This window comes from Opisthocomus hoazin, chromosome 4 (genome assembly GCF_030867145.1).
Source record: "Opisthocomus hoazin isolate bOpiHoa1 chromosome 4, bOpiHoa1.hap1, whole genome shotgun sequence".
Taxonomy (NCBI): domain Eukaryota; kingdom Metazoa; phylum Chordata; class Aves; order Opisthocomiformes; family Opisthocomidae; genus Opisthocomus; species Opisthocomus hoazin.
This window is the reverse complement of record NC_134417.1, coordinates 74380935-74401368: the sequence shown is the minus strand read 5'-3', so window position 1 is coordinate 74401368 and position 20434 is coordinate 74380935. Positions and strand designations below refer to the sequence as shown.

Sequence of the window (20434 nt, the reverse complement as noted above, 5' to 3'; positions counted from 1 at the left end):
TACTTTGTTTACATTCTGTAATATATACTGTGTAAAATGAAAGAGCAAGGTACACATTCTTCAATCAATATAATACATGCAAAAATGCTCATGAAATGAAATATAGCAGAACATATGTATATGAGTTCAACAAGATTGAATTTTTGGCTGGCTGGTAAAAAGTGCAAGCATTTATAGTAAACAGTCTTCCCCTTTACTGTAGCTATTTTGTTCTTGCCACTTAAGGTCTACCTGCTACTACTAGCTTTACGATTTAATATTCTTGGAGGGTTTATAACAAGAATCTAATATATAACCAATAAAAGGGCACTAGTCTCATTAGTCTCATTTGGGACCAGAATATTGTCAACATAATTACCCAGCAAAGTCACATCATTATAAAAGTATATCAGCATCTTCATTATATATACATTTATTTTCAGTTTACAAGACACACACACAAAATATTCCAGAATGAAATATGATTATGGTAACTCAAATCTGGAATACATTTTCTCCAAACTATTTTTTTTCCTGTTATGTGAATGTAAAATAAATATGGGCCAGATACTCAGTGAGCTGGAACTACACAAATTTGCATGAGCGGAGGGTTCAACTCTATATATTCATTTAGAGATCCTAGTCACACTTGGACCTTTCTATGACTTATTAATGGTTTTGATTAAGAAATGAAGCTTTGAAGTAATTATATAGTCACATGGCATTCATCTAATATACATATTTAATGTAAATTATTGCTTCCTGATTTTCACAGAAGACCTGCGATTAAATTATCTGGTGCTTCCATATTGTACTTGGAGCTGGACTGCAAAGAGAGAGAAGTATATGTAAACCACCTTTACAATTTCCTGACTCTGCCCAGCAAGAAACAAATACGGACTCCATTATGATGCAGAGGAACAGAGACAACTATTTCCCTGCCTGAGGTCTCATAGAATTGTTCCAGCAGTTGAGTTAAACAATGTCCTGACTATCTCCTCAGAAAAAAAACCTGAATGAGTTGGCAAAAACTGCTATACCAACTCAAAACTCTCCAGAGATTCCCTTTTCACAATGTGAAACCTCAAAGGGCTGCACTACGAAAACCAGCTGTAGCAGAGCTGAAAGTTTGACCCCTGGACTCCAGTACTGTGCTCTTTTTTTATGTGTGTATGACTCCCACTGACACCAACTGAAGAGTCATGCACATAAGGAGAGCAGAGTATCAGACAAAAAAATCTACTATGTGAATCTGAGAACAGAGTATTGTTCTCTTGTGTCAAATTATGGCTCCATCTGGTAACATTAAGTGAATACTGGTGACTATTAGAACTGAATTAATAAATTGAAACAAATAATTTATTTGGTGAGCTATTCTACTTTTTCACTTATAAGAATGCTTGTGAATGGATTACAACTTCCTTGAGTATATTCCAGGAAACTTTTAAGGAATTTTATTTTATGGTTTGTTAGTTAGCTCATATACGTCAGACCGTTCTGTTTCTTTTCCCTGAACAGAACTTTTAATAGAGTTGGGATAACAGAACTCTGCAACTGACACTAGAATTTAGCTGATACAAATATTTTGGAACTTATAGTCAGCTAACCATCCTTTGTTAGTTATTTTGGATACTGAAGCGATGCTTCTTTTCTTTTAGAGAATGCACTATGAGTATTCTCTATTACCTGGGAAACAATAAAAAAAGACAGTGACAATATTCAGAATATCTGAGTGCCATCTGGCTCAAAGACTGGGTTTAAATAATCTAAAGAAGTTGCATGAACCATCAAATTTTAAAGGATACCTTAATGATTTTGAATTTTCAAAAAATACCCCACATTGAGTGTCTTAGATTACAAGTTGTATTGATTTATATCTCTTCTTTCATTACATCTGCTTCATACTTTTCCTTGATAAAGCAAACATTAGTAGGGATAGTGTAACTCTTGTAACACTGATGAGAACCAACCTATTCCAGATGACTCATAAGCACCAAAAAGTGCTTTACTGTCGAATTCAAACAGACCTGCCTTGTAGGATAAGGACAAGATGCGGCATTCTTTAAAAATAAAAATATTACCACTTGTGTTCAGATTAGTGTTTTAAATAATAATTTAATTATTGCAGACTCACCTTGCATTACTAGGACTGTCTGCCGTCAAATTAACTAATGCTGTCACTGCAGCTTCTTTTACCTCTTCATTGTCACTGCTTAGCAACTGCACTAGCTGGGAAATCCCTTTGATAGAAATAATTGTATACATGAAATTTTGAATAAACCATGGCAATCTGAAAAATTATAGTATGTTCCTTATAAAAGGAAAAGTATAGATTCTCAGTTCATCCCTTCCCACTTTACTTACCCTGCAGTCCAAACACACGTTTGCTAGCTAAATTCTCACACATGGCAGAAATTGCTCGGGAAGCGGCAACTTTAACTTCATCATTATCAACTTCCAAAAGGCTTATGAGACACTTCTCAACCTCTTCCTCATTTAAAATTTTTCTATTTTCAGCTTAAACGAAAAAGAACAATAGTATTAATCTTCATTCATATGCCAAATCAGTGAAAGAACATGAATTTGATTTCATATAGTTGCTTCCAAAATAACACTTGCTTTTGATACCATGGAAATGGAAATATTTTGGTAACAGAGCCACCAGCAATAAAGAAATGCGCACAAAGGACCCAATCCAAAACCAATGAGACTTCAGTGAACTCTGAATCGAGCCCAAAAGATGACTATTAAATATAGCTCTAAACATACATAGCCCAACAGAATGCAAACTTTGTTCTCTATAAGACTTAAAACCCTAGAATGTATACAGATTTGATGAAAACAGCTTTTCCAGTTCAACAGATCATACTTACTCAGGATCACGCTCACTTTGGTTTATGCTAACAAAGTCCAAATGCCTAAAATTGAAGAACATACTAGTAAATGTACAACTGAACTTGGTGGAGTACCAGTTAACATACTACAATAGCCAAAAAAAGGCAAGAGGTGTCAAAAATTGGATTTTAAATTCTGCACAACCTGCAATTCTTCATTAGTGCACACTTTGCAAAGAATTTCAACTTTCTGTTTTAGCCCGGTGACATAAGGTTCACTGCTGACCTACACTGCCCTGATCTGCAGCAGCTAAGGAAGGACATAGATGTTCCCTTCCTCTATACAAGTAACAACATAGAGCATCTACAAAGTATCTACAAACATCTGAATTCATACAATGAACCATAGAACGGTTTGAGTTGGAAGGGACCTTAACGATCATCTAGTTCCAACACCCCTGCCATGAGGGGTTAAAAATTATAATATTAAACTCATCCCAAAATGGATGAGATCAGAAGTGCAGGTGTTTGTTAGAAAGAGCCCTGAGTGAAACTTCCTCAGCCAGAAAGGCACTGGATAGCATAGAAGCTCAACAATACCAAGGGTCAATAAACATTTAACAATACACATAATTTAAAGCAGACTAATTGCATGGCTGAAGTTGTATCTACATAGTAAAATTCTTGAATGTATCAAAGAAATTCAGGAACTGAGAAGTCAGAAGGACTTCAACACATTTGGAAATCTTACCAGTGCTTACTAACGCTTTGAGGGATCATTCCCTTATTTGGACTGCTGTCTTACAAATAAAAAAATTAAAAAGGAAAGAAAAAATATCAGAAGTATTCTTTTAAATAAAACTGAATCCGTAGTGAATAAAGGTAAACAAATATAATTCCACAAATCCAATTAAAAGAAAGTTTCATTGAAAATCAAGTTAGGGCAGAAATGACTCAATGCATGTATATGAGACGGCTAGCCGTCTTCTCTCTAGCTCAATTTTAAATATTTCTAGAATCATCAGAGATACACACTTGAAATCACAAAGCAAAAGATGCAACAAATAAGATGGGTAGGACTTTAAGCGTCAGCAGAACCTTGGCCAAAACCTTGATGTATATCAGCCAGCTCTCAAGAGAAGGCCTTAATTGGGATTACAGGCCATTTTGACAAGTAATCCAGTATGCCACAGGCCTGTTGCTTGCCAAAGTAGTCCATAATCCCTAATAATGATCTCCAGAGGTTCTTCATGCCTCAGCAATTTGGTTCTTGTACAGCAAGTTACTTATTACCATACAGATTTTCTTAAAAATTATTCTTGCTTTTCAAGGCAGTTACAATCTTGGGTAAGCGTTTCAATTTAAAGAGAATTTATGCCTATGTGAAATAACACTATTAACTGATTTGAATGAGCAAAAATAGTGATTTAAAATATTTTCAATAGAATACAGTCTTTTTCAGTAATGTGGAAAAACAGATTTTGGCTTGGAATTTACGGTAAACAGTATGCACTTATATTTATCTAGTTTGACAGATAGATGAAAATTATTAATACTTTAAGACCCTGGTACCAATTCTATCTAAGGGATGATTATTATTATGATTATTATTTTCTGCTGATCCTCTCTGTGTTTGTATGAGTTTTATCCTTTGGTTTTTACTACAGAAAAGAACGTACAATTGAAAAGCATCCTTTGTACTTAAGCACTTCTTATGTCAGTGCCAACACCGTATTTACACTGATTAATTTCTTGACCCATGAGTAATTTGAATACATTGATTTAACATGAAGTAAAATGCTTATGCACATCCAACTAGAAGTCTGTACTCCAGACTGGAGTACACTTCTGTCCAGTTTTCCATGCATTGACCCAATCATGAGCCAACATTTGTTTTTCAATGTATTTTCCTATTTCCCCTTCTTAACCCAGAATCATGGTCAGAGTTCTACTGATTACCTGTTCAGCTTGCTGTCATCACCTGATGGAATTATTTCTACCAATTTCAAATGAATAAAAGATAATGTCGAATAATACCATGACCTCTCACTGATCTCTACTAGCGATAACCCAGATAAATAAAAACCTGTATTATGAAAAGCATATGTTAATCAGGCTACAGAGTATGTTTAATATGCTCCCTTTTGAAAAGATTTGCGTTTAGATACATGTAAAGAATGGGGAGAGCTCCAAACCAGGTACATGTAAAGAATGGGGAGAGCTTCAAACCAGAAGTTTGGCAGGCTGAGGCCAAACTCGAGTGAGCATGATCATCACCTTCCCCATACACACTTCATAGCATTTTGTTGTTGCTGGTATGTCTGGCATTGTCAGGGGAAAGTCAGGCCCTCCTTAAACAACAGTCCAGATAATCCACTCACAAATATTCAATAATTTATAGTATTAAATTATATCATGCATTCTGAAATGACTGCATTATTTGCTGGGCAAGGAGGGAATCACAGTAAAATTCTCCATTGTAAATTTGAGCATACAAAATAAAACCACTGATAAATTAATATATTAAATCCAAAATTACGTTACAGAACAAAACAAATTTTCAGAGGCAAAAGTATAATGATTATGTATAGCAATATGATCAATATGAATTTACTTAAACAAAGCAGCATCATAAAATGCTATTTAAAACTGAATATAGTGTTTGTACCATGAAATTTATTCGGAGCTTAAGAATAGCTCTTAAGGGATATATCTGTCTTATAAAAATAACAACAAAAAGTTGCAGGATTCCCTTTCCAAAGGGCTGAAAGGAGCATAAACCAAAACTGTTTGCTATGATCACATCCATCAGGAAAAAAATTAAATTTGATCTGTCAACAATAATAAATTCAAAACCAGACACTGCTGTATACTCAGCTGCCAGGATTAAAAAACCAGACAGATGCACATTCTGTCATACCAGAAGTAAATTTTTCATTTCAATTAAAAGCAGTATTTTTTTTTCTCAAGTATGCAGGAACTATTTGTGAAATGCAACCACAATTATCAAACTTGAAGACTGTGGGCTACTGTATGGCTACTGCAAATTTAATGAAAAAGTCATAAAAGAACTTAGACCTGTGTTGTATTCTATTGAATTTACATCAAGGCAAGTATTAGTATAGTATACATCAGTGTTGCAGTTCGGATAGGCTGTTTGGTATATTTACAACCAGGATACAAACAAATAAGAACTGCAAAAATTTCTGTTTTCTTACACTTGGACTATTTCTTACAGTGGCCCCAATGCCACTTTCTTTTCCACTGGAAGGCCGACTTTAGACCAGTAGCTCTATATATCCGAAATAAATACAGTACTTCTAGGTGCCATGTTGAACGGCAAGTTTACTGGACTCTGTTTTCCACTGCACCAGTACAACACGTTGCCCTTTGTCTAACTGGTTGTCACCAAAATTCTACAGCTTGGAAGCAAACATTTTAAATCTTCTTTTGATCTATTTTCCCAGCTTGCTGCATCCATACCAGCCGTCATATGCTGAAGAAGAGAACAAACCTTTATAATGAAACCACACTGACTCCATTTGTAAAGAAGTATGACAAGAAGATGCATCTTCACTGACGGTAACATCCCATGATATAAGATCATAGCACTGTAATATATTATGTGTAGCTCTTGCCACCATGTTTTCAAAATGTTGTGTTCAGACACGCTTCTACTAGCAGCTGCTAAAATATTAGGCCACAAAAACTGAAAAAGGTGTGAAAGAGGAAAAGAAGGCTATGCTTATTTGAAAATAAATATGAAAAAGGAGTAAGACGCAGTAGAAAGTAGTAGGAGCAAATATAAATCTGTTTAGCATACTACTTACAAGCCTGTCACAGGACTATAAAAATGATACTGACAGTCCTAAGTAGCATAATAAAATAACAATACAGGAATATACACAAAGAAAATACTGGCATAAGAAAGTCCCTTCCTGTGTTTGATACCTAAACATTAATGAAAATAATTTTCAGTGACTTGCAAAGCTTCCAATAGATAATGATAAAAGCATACAGAAACCCACAGAAGACTAGGAAAGGTAGGTTCCACTCTTTTCATGTATCATTTGCAATCCAAATAATTACAAATATTCAGGACGTCAAACTAAGGAAGGTGAGAAAAGAATTGGAAAGCTAAGACGGGGAGAGAAGAAAGCAGGTCTGAAATACTGTAGAAAGGAGAGATTATTTTAGCCATATATTAAATTAGATAACACATTCTTAAAATACACATAAAGCCATGATTTGACCACAAGATGACAGAAATATGAATGAAATATTTAAGCTCTACTGTCATAGTCGCTGTCATCAAAATCCCTTGACAGAATTAAAATCTTCTATAGGCAGAAGTATGTTATTTCTTACATTGCATTTTGTTATATGGCACTACTAGGCATATGTTGCAACTCAGAAACCAATGTAAGGAAGGAATTTCAAATGTAGATTTATTTAAAGAGCATCCTTGTGGGCAAAAGTGATGAGCATGTTCTGTCTAATTCAGAATTCCTTTGTGAATTAAAGAAAAGCATATAAAAAAGAACTACAGGATGAATAATTGTAAAAGATTACAATGAAACTACTTAAGTCCACTGGGAATATTAATCTGCAAGCCATTTAAAAGGCTTTTTTTCATGTCCCTGTTAAAGGAATTTGTATTTGAAATTGCCTGACATTTAGACGAGCAGTTGTATGCAAAAGGAAGTAAGCTTGCGATTAAGTCTGAACCAATACCAATGAGAAATAGTGCCAGCAGAGGTGGCTTAAGATGGCAGTTACCTGGCATCACTAAACAAAAGATAAAGATCATATCTTTAGAGATCCATTTGCCTTTTTGAGGACAGCATTTTGCAAGAATACATTACATTTAAAAATACACTGAGGCAAAATCTGTAACATTTTCCTATATATATATAGCCTAGCATCCAGTTGCTGCTCCGATTACCAAGGTTCATCGCTATAATTCGTTCTTGCTAGTGTTTTCCTCAGCACAAGGACTACCCTGAGCCAGACAAGACAGCCTCATTCTGGATGAAAATTTACTTCATAATCAAATTCACGTGCATGGGTTTTTAAAAAGTCACATACAGTCATAAGCCGCTTTGGTAATTGCCTTTGCTGCATTCTTCTGAATATCGGGAACAGTAGAGACTCCTACACATGCAAGTAGCTTTTTAAGGCCTCCTGTCTGCTGAATCAGCTGCAGAGTATGCACATCTTCCAGGCAATTTCCCAACACAGCAAGAGCTTCCACGTGTAGATCGCTGAATTCCTAATACGGAAAAAAAACCCAAACAAATCACCTTCAAATCAGGATTAAAATATCTTTGACTTTTAACTTTGTAGGATAATTGTCATTACTTTCTTTTGGACAGTTTATTTATACTGCAAAGTACACCTTTTCATACTAATACATTTTGTATAATTTCTTTGATGTGCCTTAGGATGCAGCACAATTTATCAGTAACAGTACATACTCCAGAAGTTTCTCATTTATATCAAAATGGGGTAGGCAGGTGTTCAGAAAGCACCTGTCATCTTCAAACTTCAAAAACTCCACAAATTTTGCTATGCATAATATTTCCCATGGTGACAAGTGAACTCAAAAAGCACTAAAATGAGTCTTATTATAAGATAAACAATAACATTTCCAAGGTAGGGAATTCTATTTAAGGCTATTGATATCAAAGTAAACTCAGAAAAAAAGACCAGGGTTCGAACTAGGAACCAGCACCAGAGTTCAGCACATAATAAAAAATTTTGGGAAAACATCATATAAAAAGCTATATGGTGAATTTTTCTGGTACTTACAACAGTTTGAGAAATGGACAGTAAATGCAAAACAGTATTACTAATAGCAATAAAGCAATCAAACAAATATAAACATTTTGATGAATCCCTTTGCTCCCTTTCTTAGTAAGCTAGATATCGTAGCTTATCCTATTTTAGTCAGTTAACTCCAAGTAAGGAGCTCTTTCTTCTTTTATCACTCTTCCATAATATGAATAATATTTCTCATTAGTCATACAACAATGGCAGCAAGAACAAAAAACTTTTAAGGCAAGTAAACTGTACATTGGTTTCCAGTATCTTCAGAAGACAATCTAATCCTTCATTTTCTCCCAGTATTATCCTGGTTTCTCTGTCTTTGCTAATTACTTCTAAGGTTTTAAGGGCTAACAACTGAATAACTGGGTATTCAGATTTCAGTAGCTCCAGCAAGGGTGGAATTACATTCAGTGCACGAACTGCAGCACAGCTTTGAAAATCCTGCAGTAAAATATTCAACAAAGAATGTTAGTGATAGAGAATGTAACAGTACCTCAACTCCTGACTTTACAGAAAGAACACCAAAAATCTGATTTCAAATGTACAAAAAAGAGTCAATATTCCAGAACTTCCTGTTCTGAAGATTTCTTTCTTTTCAGCTAAGAATCAAACTGAATGCAATCAAGCCCCGGCAACATTAAATCGCGATTTTTTTTTTGCATGACTGAAGTACTCACTACAGAATCTAGTCTAAGGAAGCCTATTTACTCTTGTTTTTGCCATGTTTGTTTCAACATACATCTTTCTTTGATAAAGTTTTTTAAATTTAGTTTCAGCATTCTTATTTACCTCAGTGGAGGGAAAATAGTTTTCGCGCTCTACTGTGGTTGCCTGGTTATATCTTCTTTTGGTTTCGTAATTATAAAATGACAAGTTAAAATTTCAACTTTAAACAGTGCATATGCAGCTTGATAAAAAGACAGTAGTTGAATACATTAAAATAGAAAAAAATAAAGAAATTACAATTTGCTTTTAAATAGCTTATTGCACGTGTGCAGCATGCAATTATCCTTATCAATATAAGCAAGCACCAGGTGCAGTTATCCAGATATACCCTGCAACAAAGACAGTGAGATAGCAAAAAAGGAGAAAGAATAAAATGTGATTCTGAATAGACATGCTCTGATGCCCCAAAAGAGATAGAGTTATAAACTGAATTCATTACTGAATTGACTCGCTTAAGCCATGGAAGAGAACTGCCATACAAACGCACCATTCTTTTGCGAAGCAGCATATGGATGACATTAGTGCTGAGTGTGAAAGTAACCAATAACAAATCTATTCCTCCCAGTATGGAAAGTAGCTGTTGACAGCATTCACCTATCATCAAAAAGATGTTCAAAATTGTGACTATGGACTTGCTGGCCAAAACAAGGCACGACGCAACTGCTAGTTTTTTAATTTACAGGATTATTCCAATCTTCTGGATAGACAGGTTATAACTCTCATTACCAAGATTAACATTTTCCAACTAAGAAAACAAATTCATATTTAATTAAAAAAATCTGAATCTGATTCTGATCTCACTTACATTGCTGTAGACCATGGATAACTGCATTAAGTTCAACAGAATTAGAGTCAAATTAGCTATACTCATAACTAATGTAACAATCAAGGACTTCGGTGTAATGTTTTCAAATACACTGACGAACGCTGGAGAGTAAAGGAACCAAATCTTTTAAAATTATTAACCCCACAGAAGATGGTGGGGGTTGGGCAGGAGAGTACTCATCTGCCTCTGTAATTTAAAACAATAACAACAAACTTTACCTGCACCAGGAGGTAGATACATTCAACTGAATTCTTCTTAACATCAGGATCAGGGCTACCTAGCAGTCTGATAAGTGGTTCTAGTCCACCTTGCTCAAATATTTGTACTTTAGTAGTATATTCAACAGCCATATGTGCTAGACACAGAGTAGCAAATTCATGGATAACTACATCTTCTATAGGAAAAAAAAGAAATATCTTGATCAAGTTTTATTCAGCACAGTATATGTTCACTAATCCAGTGGCTTAAAATATTATTTGAAGTCAATAAACAATAGCTGCTAATCATACCTGACATCTCCATAAATATGTTGCTCCATCTATACATCAGAAAACACTACTCAGTAACAGAACTACTTCTATAAAAGCAATTACCTATTTAACATGTAGTATCACAAATCATAAGTTACAAGGAAAATTTTATTAAATTGTCCAGTGAAATGGCAACCATAAATTATTTCTGAGTGTATTTTTGCACAAGGAATGAATACAGCAAGCTACCTTCCGGCGCCAGCTGTGATATAAGTGAATTTGTGACATTCAGTTCCCTCAGTAACTTCTTGACGTCATCTACAATGAAATAAATACAAATATGAAGACTTCTGTTTGGCAATCTTGGCTGAGTAAAGAAACAGATTCTACTTCAAGGGAAATGTACTTACGGTTACTCTCTGAGTGACAAAAATATCTGACTGAGAATGACACACAACTGAAGTTATACCAAGATCATAATGAGCCCAGAAAACATACAGGAGATTTTCAAGTAGCAGACAACATTCTTTGACATTTGATGTAGACAAAGTTCCTCAATACTTCATTGAAAATTCATCAAAATACTTGCATCTAGCAGGTTCTAATTAGTTCACAGTTTTAGTTGTCAAAGAAGTCTTACCCCAATAATTAAAACTGTGGTTAAAATTATCAAACTAACAGGAATCCTTCCATTCTTTAATTTTCAAGCCATTACTTTCTAATTTTATGCTAACACAGCCCACATTGCAAATTGAAAACATGAATTAGATGCGTCTTTAATCACAGTAAAGATTTTCAGAATGCATATTTATTGTTGTCAATGGCAAACTAGCAAAACCACGACGACTGGATAGAATAACCAAAAAACATTCACTGGGACAGACCACTTGATGTTACAGGGCTGTGTTGTTACTATCAACATTTACAGTGTTGAAATGTAAGAAAAAAGGTATGAGCCAAATATAATTTTAAAGAAAAAAAACAATGAAGATGAGAATATGCATGGAAGATCTTCAGTCGTTCAAATCCATGTTTGTGCAGCAGTGCTGGAAGCTGAGGTCTGAAGGGAACAACTATATGCTAACGCTGAGTTGAAAGTAAGGTAAAAAGCGTAAGGTCCAATGCAACACGAAAAGCAGGTAACAGCTGATGAAAAGAAACAGCGGTTAGGATATCACCATGCAAGACAACTGGGTAGAACATCTACCAAAATCAGACCTGATTAATTACAATAATTAGATGTAGGTTTATAAAGCAATGTAAAAATAATAGCCACTGAAACTCAACCTTACGTCACTTCTTTCATCTTTAAGTATGTCTACACACCACTCACTGCAGCTTGATCACCTGGCACTCAGCCACCCAGCATGGATGTGATACATTCATTCTCACCTTATAAAAAGGTACAAGAAAACCTGCATGCACTGTGGTTAAATCATTCAATAATGGTATGACTACAGTAGATACACCATCTTGCCGTGAATGCAATGTCTCTGAGAGATACTCAAGACCGCTTGAATTTAACTAGCTCTGATACAGATAACAAAACATTTACAGCAGCACTGACCTGCCAAAGAAGCTGGGTAAATAGGCATGCCAATGCTTGATAGTTCAGGGCTTTTTTTGCCATCAATACTTGAGTTAGCTACTTTAACACATTTTCTCCCTTACCACTGTAGTTACACTAATGCCTCAAGTAACAACTGATATTTAACCATAGCATTTTCTGTAGATGATAAACACCACTTTATCCTTCTCTTCGAACATTTGTAAAAGAGAAGAGTGTGTCACATCCACATTGGCAGGCATCTTATGTAGTCAGGTTTTCCCTGACAGTCATAAATCCAGTATTAAACTGTTTCAAAAGAAAAATGAAGGCTGGATGAAAATTAACTTGTCTTGTAATTCTTTTTCAAAAACAGTGCAGTTCACTCTAGTTGAATTTGTTCCTTTATTCTGGGCCATTAATATAGGATTTTTTCACATGGGCCACCTATTACTTTGATGACCACACTCATACCCATTGAAAAACATTAAAATATTGAGACTCTTACGATTAGAAGCCATGATACCAAATGTCATGATGGCATTTCTGCGTACAGTTGGATTTTCATGTAAGATGAGTTTATAGAGATGTTCCACTGCTCCAAGACCAAGAAGTGTGACTTTGTTCTCATCACCTGAAGAGTAATTACGTTAAAAGTTCTGTAAAAACGCCACAAGCTCACAGTTCTAACATAACAAAGTACAACAGCTATCAATCTTTTATTGGACTGTAGAACCAAAGAACAAAGGCCTCGACAGAACCTTGGGAGATTGTCTAATCTATACCCCAAATAAACACGTATCAAATAGTATCAAGGATTAATAGTATCTAGGATTAATTCACAATTGTAAAGCAAAGGATGTTTCTGTGTATCGGACACCCACATCCAACTCATTTGCTGGAGACTGCAGTGGTAGTACAAAGGACAGCTTTATATTTAGTGAAGTACAGGTGAATGATATCATTTAGAACCTCATTTTATTCTCCTCTTTTCTTGCCTCCCAATTTTATTTTCCTCAAAATAACAGTTAATTCAATCTGTGGATCCGCACTACCCCTCAACTGAGGCAAGTATCAGGATTTGGATCATTAAATCCCACCTCAGCTTTCTACCACCTGAGAATGGAGCACTTTGTACTGCATAGGGTCTGGCTATGCAAAGAACAGAAGCGTTTTGTTTCTGCTCACTCAAAAAACACCCAAAATGCAAGAAGCAAAATCCAAAATCCACTTCTATTCTCAGTTCCCACAACAGCTTTATAATTCATTTTCTAATGAATCATGCCTGTCCTTTCTGGCTACAAGTGAGCAATGTGAGAAAAAGCTGGAGAACTATGCTCATTCTCAGGCCAAAACACAATTAAAATACAAGAACTATTTTTTATTGAGGGATGGGATTTAACTTACTAGCAACATTCAATAAATAAATTAACTGCAAAGTGAAAACAACTCCTTCTCTTGTGCCACACTGCAAAGTTACAGTCTAGTCTTCTGGAAGATTACAGGAATATCTACATTAACAATTTAAAGGATTATTCATTTAGTAGAAACAGAAAAAATAAATATCTGTCCTCTTGCAGTGTGCCATATGCTACTGTGGACTTCAGGGAAGGAGCCAAGAAGAATTTATGGTGTGTGGTTCATAGCTGTCTCCCAACAGTCCAAATTCTCTCCCCGCATATCCAAAATTTGGTTGCACGCCCCCAGGCATGCTTGCCATATTAAGCTGAACATAAACATCTTTCAGAACCCAATGATCCCATGCCAACTGTCAAAGCCTTCAGCTCTTCTCTCACAACTTCAGCAGTATCGATAACTGCCATCAGTACAACAATCGGCATACAAAAACATAATTTTTAAAGAAAACACAAATTAAATGGAAATTAATATTAAAATACATTAATTATACCAAGAAAGCTACCAGCATATACCAATTTGAGTGGCTGGTACAGAAAGAGTAGGAGGCAACTTAGGAAATTATATAATTTTGAGCCTTTGCTATACAGTTGTCTTCTGGCTACCTGGAACATGATGCTTAGCTATATATAATACAGGGCTCTTTGGAAGATTTGGAATCTTGGAGACTCGTTAGATTCCCAACACATACAGAAATAATCTTCATAAAGGAGGCTGAGTGGTCTCCAATAAATCATCTGTCACAGAAGTACTGACACAAGATATATACAAAAATAACACACACAGGCTAAAAAGTAATTTTCATTGAAAACTGAACCTTAAAATAACTACACTAGTACAGAAGTTTCAAACTGTAACATAAAAAACAATTTTTTCCCAGATGCAGGTCTGTTGCTCATAACAAAACAGATTTAGGTTATATCTAAACAAAACTCTATTAAACAGAGAATACAAAATTCTACAACAAAATGATTAAAAATTCCTTCACTCAAACCACAGGACTTCTTTATAACTGCAAATACAGGTTTGACAGATATTTCAGAAACAGCCTCAAAACCTTGATAGAAACCTTTGAGATGAAATGAAGATTTCAGTGCTGGGAAACTAAAAAATTGTGAAATACTATCAAAATCTAAGCAACACAAAGGAAAGCTCATTGCAAAAAGACTAACCTTTTGATGCAAATTTATATAGACCATCACATGCTTTGGCCAAAACTTCCTCTTCAGGAGAGCTAAGCATCAGCACAACCGTCGCTGCTGTTTTGCTTTCAATCAATAAAGGATCAAACTACAAACAAAAAAAAAGGAAAGAAGTTTGATTTATACTGAGCCTTCCTGTGTGCTGCAGTAGACTCCCACTTCTCATTAAAAAAAAAAAAAATCTAGGTTGAGATCTACACTGAGTTAGAAATATTAACATAAGTCACTATTTACTTGAAGAAATTAATTTTTTAAATAACAATTTGAGAAATTATTGAAAAATAAGAAAGAATAATTGACTTCCAAATATAATTATGATCTCATCCCATATGAAGATTCTGGGAAAACCTGAACACTTCCCTGTACGTCTAGCAAGTCTTGAAGACAAGAGACTATGTAATTCTGTCACACGTGTAAGAGCATCCTGTGGCTTTGGAACCAAACACAAGAAGAAGTTTCTTTTGAGCAGCTATGCACAGAGACTATGAACACAGGTGTTGTACAAGGAAGAGGATTTGGTTACTCTGTGGTGTTAACATATTGTGGTTGCTTTAAAAAAAAAACAAAAGGACCCTTCCCGTGCCTTTGTCAATTCAGTTCCCTAGCTTACCATGATCTTGTACTAGCTGAAGTATTTCCATGATATAATCCCCACTCGGCCGGCTAGAAATGATACAGTGTTCACTTCCATTTTTGACCTCTCATACAGAAAGAAATCTTCCAACAAATCTGGCAGTTTTCACCCTCTTCATAGACTCTTTAGGACTAACATCACTTGAGAAATGGAATCTTCTAAAAAAGCCTTTCGCTCTTAAACAAAACTCAAGGATTTCTGAAAATTCTACCCATTAAAAAATTTTAAGCTTATTTGGATTTAAAATTATTTTTTAATATAGAAAAACTGTCTTCTGTCCTCGCACTTTAGGCCTATAGAGTATCTGTGATACATACAGAAACTACTAGATACTGGAGTAGTGCAGTCTCTCAATATCAATGTATTTATCTTTAAAATACAGTAGATTAATCACTTAAGATAGCAATACAAATTATTTAAAAATATTATTACAATGTATATTTATGCCGCATATATTTTAAAATGTATATTATTTGTTTTACTTAAAAGCCCTCTAATAGCTACATCAGAGGCACATGTTGCTGAAAAATAAGGGCCTGAAGATACATACAAGTCAGTTGTCAAGCAAGGAAATTATTTGGAGCAAATATTCAAAAATGTCATGAGTGTGCTAGAAGGAAAATGAACAAAGAGGAGGCTTTTTTTCTTCTCCCTCCTCTGACTTGTTCAAAAATAAGGCAAAATACGATACTAGTATCCCAATTTCTAAATTCATATTTTTGGTAGGTTTTTAAATTTAACTAATTTCATCATCTTCCATGAGGCACATCGCACAATTTAACAGTCTGCAAGATCAAGATCCAAGTTTCATTAACAGTTAACAGGCTGCCTGGCTAATGTGCTTAACTTGTCTCTCCAGCTTCGAGCAGGTCTGAAAACCTGAAGACACTGTCCAACTTCATGCTTGGTGTGACAAGCTGGAGGCACGGGACAAGTCATGGAACAAGTCATGGAACAAAGCTCCTTTGTAAAGAAAATATAATCAGCTTACTGTACCATAAGTCATTCTGCTTAATAATGACTCAGCAACAAGAATTAAACCAAATAGTGTCACAGTCGTCCAAGTTACATCTTAACGAATCTTTTTAGATTGTAAGGAGGCAAAAAGCTCAGCTTATCACAGGAACATTCATTTTACCCATTCTACACAGTTCATTCATTCTACCCATATGAGAGACAGACAGAAGAATTAAGAGATGACTGAAAGTCCCTTTAGCCACCTTCATACTTCTCTACTTCTGCACATTTGTATCCTTGCATGGACGGAACATTATCTTCCAGGTAAGCTCTATGACTCAAGCACTGACATATCTCCTGAGTTTGGCCAAATATTTGGTGAAGGGATAAAACTGTAATTTTTAGTAAAGCCTGTTAGTCCTCCAGAGAAAAATAAACACAAGTATTGATCTCAGATGAAGTTTAGTAAGAAATGAAATATGAAGTAAGGGTTTTAAATCTCAGTTATTTATTTACATTGATCTAACACCAAAGATGCTATTATGTTGTTCCATTTTCACTGTCTCTTGTGTTCACAAGTAATTGTATGAACTATAATTCAACGATAATTCCTAGAATTTAATGACAGATTGGCACAAGAGCAGACTGAAATTGGTCTGATCTCTACTCATTTGTATAGACTAGATTCACTACTATTGTCCAAAATATTCAATGGGCACTTTCCTATTAAAAGCAGTTTTGTGCTGAAAACACAGATCACTGAAATCCAAGTGTGTTCAAGAAGTCAGAGGCCTGAGCAGGTCAGCAATTTGCTGGGAAGTACCTTGTTTGTCACAACTATCACAGAACTGGATGTGACTTTTGCTTATCATAATGCCAGCATAGCTAGAGTTCCCCCTTCCTTTTTTTTTTTCTCCTTTGAAAATCAAGGCTTGCCCCTAAATCTTCATACATCACTGCAGACTCTGCCCTTAATGGCACATACAGGACAGATTATATGCTAGAATAATACACCTGAAGTTACCAACAACCTTGAATTAAACACAGAAATTTAACTGGTTTATAAGCAACAACATTTCCAACATGCAGTTTGTATTACGAAAAAAATGAAAAAGAATGCTAAAATTCAGAAACTCCTATATGTATTTGATCACCATTTTTGTGTACATTTGACTTCAAAGCCATTAGAAACTGCAAAGTATTTGGAGGTGTTTTTTTTGGTTTCCATCAACTTAACTTCGTTGAAGAGGAAGGTAGTACAAAGTACGTTTCCAGTCAGACCAGAGACCCATCTAGCCCAGCATCCTGTCTCCAACAAAGGCCAGTAACAGGTGTGAGCAAGCAGACCATTCAGCTTTCCTTGTATTCCCTCCCAGCCTCCAGCACTCTACAACCTAGAGAACTGGTGAGCTAGTGATTTTATCTTTGTGTTCAAAAAGTCCAAGAAAAATTTTCCACCAGTTAATTTGGCAAATGATTTTTTTAAGCCATCTGTATTTTAGCCACCCTTAATATTCTGAGACACAAGTATCACAGTTTAATGGTCATATAAATAGTTGTGCCTTTTCTTTGTTTTAAAACTACCACCTGCTAATTTTATTTGTCCTCCACAGTCTATTCACCATAAGAAACAGTGAAGTACATGACACCCATATGCCTTCTCTGCATCATTGTTTTGCAAGTTTCTACAATATTCCTCTTCATAGCCCTTTCCTTTTGGGGATGAAGAAGCCGACTGTCTTTGATCTTTCCTAATACAGAAGCCACTCTGCCTATTCTTGTTGTCTTTCTTCGTGCTTTTGTGTAGTTCAAGTGTACCTTTGTTGAGACAGAAACACCGCAACTGTTAATGGCATTCAACACATACATGTATAATGCATTTGCTAGTAACAGTGTTTTGCCTTTTATTTCTGGAATTCGAGATTTTGTATTTATACACTTTTGCCTACTTAGTAACTGGCTGCCATCTCCCTGAAAGTATTGACATTAATTCTGATAGACTGGATGACAGGTTGCAGAATAAAACCCCATGACACTCCACTGGCAACCTCTCTCAGTTACAAAATCCAAACAGTAATTGGTTTTCTCATCTTTGCTTTCTGTTTTATAACCAGACATTATTGCCAGGAGAGAAATTTCTTTTTAGCTGTTAGTGTTTATGTGAGTGAAGGGCCTGGCCTAAAAACTTTTGAAAAAGCTAAATAACTCGATCAACCAGATCACCATTATCCACTTGCTCACTGACTCCTCTAAAGAATTCAGACAGATTTCAGAGACTGAACTTTCCTCTACACAAGCCATATTGATTCTCCACCATTACTGTCACACTTATCCACATTTTTTTTTCCTCTACCAATTAACACAGCATGGAAGACAAACTTTCTGGCCTGTAATTACTGATGTATTTCTTTTTGAATATGAAATTTTCTACCCTCCATTCCTCTAGTACAAAGGATACACATTAAATACCAAAAGTAACAGTACCACAATTTCAGATTTTAGTTATTTTTCACTTAGAACAAGACCTGGGCAAATACTATTTATTCATATGTGGGCAATTTCTTCACAGTTGTTTCAGTGATTTGTTACGTAGCTTTGTCTTCTGACACAAAAATAAGTCATTTTGCTTTTCTTTTATGACTTTAATCACCTAATAGCATCCCTCTAAGACGCATCTTCCTTCTAGTCAATTTGTACAAGCTTTATTGCTAGTTTTTATATCTTTGTTAGTTCTCTCCCAAAATATTTTGGTGCATTGTGACATTATGCTTTTGATTTGTGAGTGCAAGGGGTTTCTTCTGTTTTCTCATTTAGATGCAAATCCCACCTTTTGAAGGATGTATTTATCTGCTATTATTGTATTGTTTAATCATGCTGTCATTTTTCTTAAAAAAATACTTTAAATTTGAACTAACTGACTACAGGTCTGTTTTATGCTTGCACCCTTCTTAGACTCTTTCGAATCATTACCGATATCTTTGATAGTCTTAACCCCTTTCCCTTCATCGAGAAAAACAGAGTTAGTATGTACCGAGTCATGTTAATTGTTTCAGTTCTGTCATTGTCTGATCTCCAATACTAACAATATAACACCAAGATATTCCATTGAATCACAGTTGATGTTGGAAGGCACCTCTGGAGATGATCTGGTTCAAGTGCCTTGCTCGGAGCAGGGTCAGCTAGAGCTCAGGGCTGGTGCACAGTTTGATTTTGAATATCTCCAAGGATGGGGACTCCTAAACTTCTTTGGGCAACCTGTGCCGTGTTCCATCATTTTTACAGTAAAACAAAATTTTTTTTGCTTATGTTGAAATGGAACCTCCTGAGTTTCAGCTTGTGCCCACTGCCTCTCACCCTTTCAGTGGGCACTAAGAAGAACCTGGCCTGACTTCTTTACTCTCTCCTATCAGGTATTTATACCCATCGACAAGACCCCTCCAAGCCTTCTCTCAAGACTGAACAGTCACAACTCTCAGTCTCTCCTCATATGACAAATGGCCCAAGCCTTTGGCAGATTTGTTCCAGTAAGTCCATGTCTCTTGTACTGGGGAACCCAGAACTGGACACAGCACTCCAGGTGCGCTCTCAGTCACCAACATTGAGTGGAAGACAATAGCCTTCCCCCTCAAGTTGCTGGCAGCACTCTGCCTAATGCACCCCAGGATTTTGTTAGCTTTCTTTGCCCCAAGTACACATTGCTGGTGCATGTCTACCAGAATCACCAGGTCCTTTCCTGTAAAGCTGCCTTCCAGCTGGTCATCACCCAGTCTGTACTGGTTATTGCTCCCCCATGTGCAGGACTTGGCATTTCCCTTTATCAAACTTCATAAAATTCCAATTTTACCATTTCTCTAGTTTGTTGACGTCCCTCTGAATGGCTGCACAACCATGTGGTCTATCAATCATTCCTCTCAATTTCGTATCTTCTGCAAACTTGCTGAGGGTGCCCTCTGTCCCATCATTCAGGTCACTAATGAAGAGGTTAAACAGTACTGGTCCTGGGATCAAGCCCTAG

The 20434-nt window shown here is 35.7% G+C and overlaps 1 protein-coding gene across 6 annotated transcripts in view; it reads right to left on the bottom strand.

Annotated features, from left to right (window-relative positions):
- ARMC3 (armadillo repeat containing 3) overlaps nucleotides 1–20434 on the bottom strand; it is a 62288-nt gene that overhangs the window by 29702 nt on the left and 12152 nt on the right. For 5 of the 6 annotated variants that reach the window (XM_075419522.1, XM_075419518.1, XM_075419521.1 and 2 more), the window contains 8 exons: nucleotides 14799–14916; nucleotides 12719–12844; nucleotides 10914–10982; nucleotides 10413–10588; nucleotides 8889–9083; nucleotides 7902–8085; nucleotides 2344–2496; nucleotides 2114–2219 (listed from right to left, as the gene is read on the bottom strand). In XM_075419522.1, the coding sequence (XP_075275637.1) occupies nucleotides 2114–2219; nucleotides 2344–2496; nucleotides 7902–8085; nucleotides 8889–9083; nucleotides 10413–10588; nucleotides 10914–10982; nucleotides 12719–12844; nucleotides 14799–14916 (1127 nt within the window). The remainder of the gene's footprint in view (nucleotides 1–2113; nucleotides 2220–2343; nucleotides 2497–7901; nucleotides 8086–8888; nucleotides 9084–10412; nucleotides 10589–10913; nucleotides 10983–12718; nucleotides 12845–14798; nucleotides 14917–20434) is intronic. The other variant, XM_075419523.1, reaches the window with a different exon arrangement.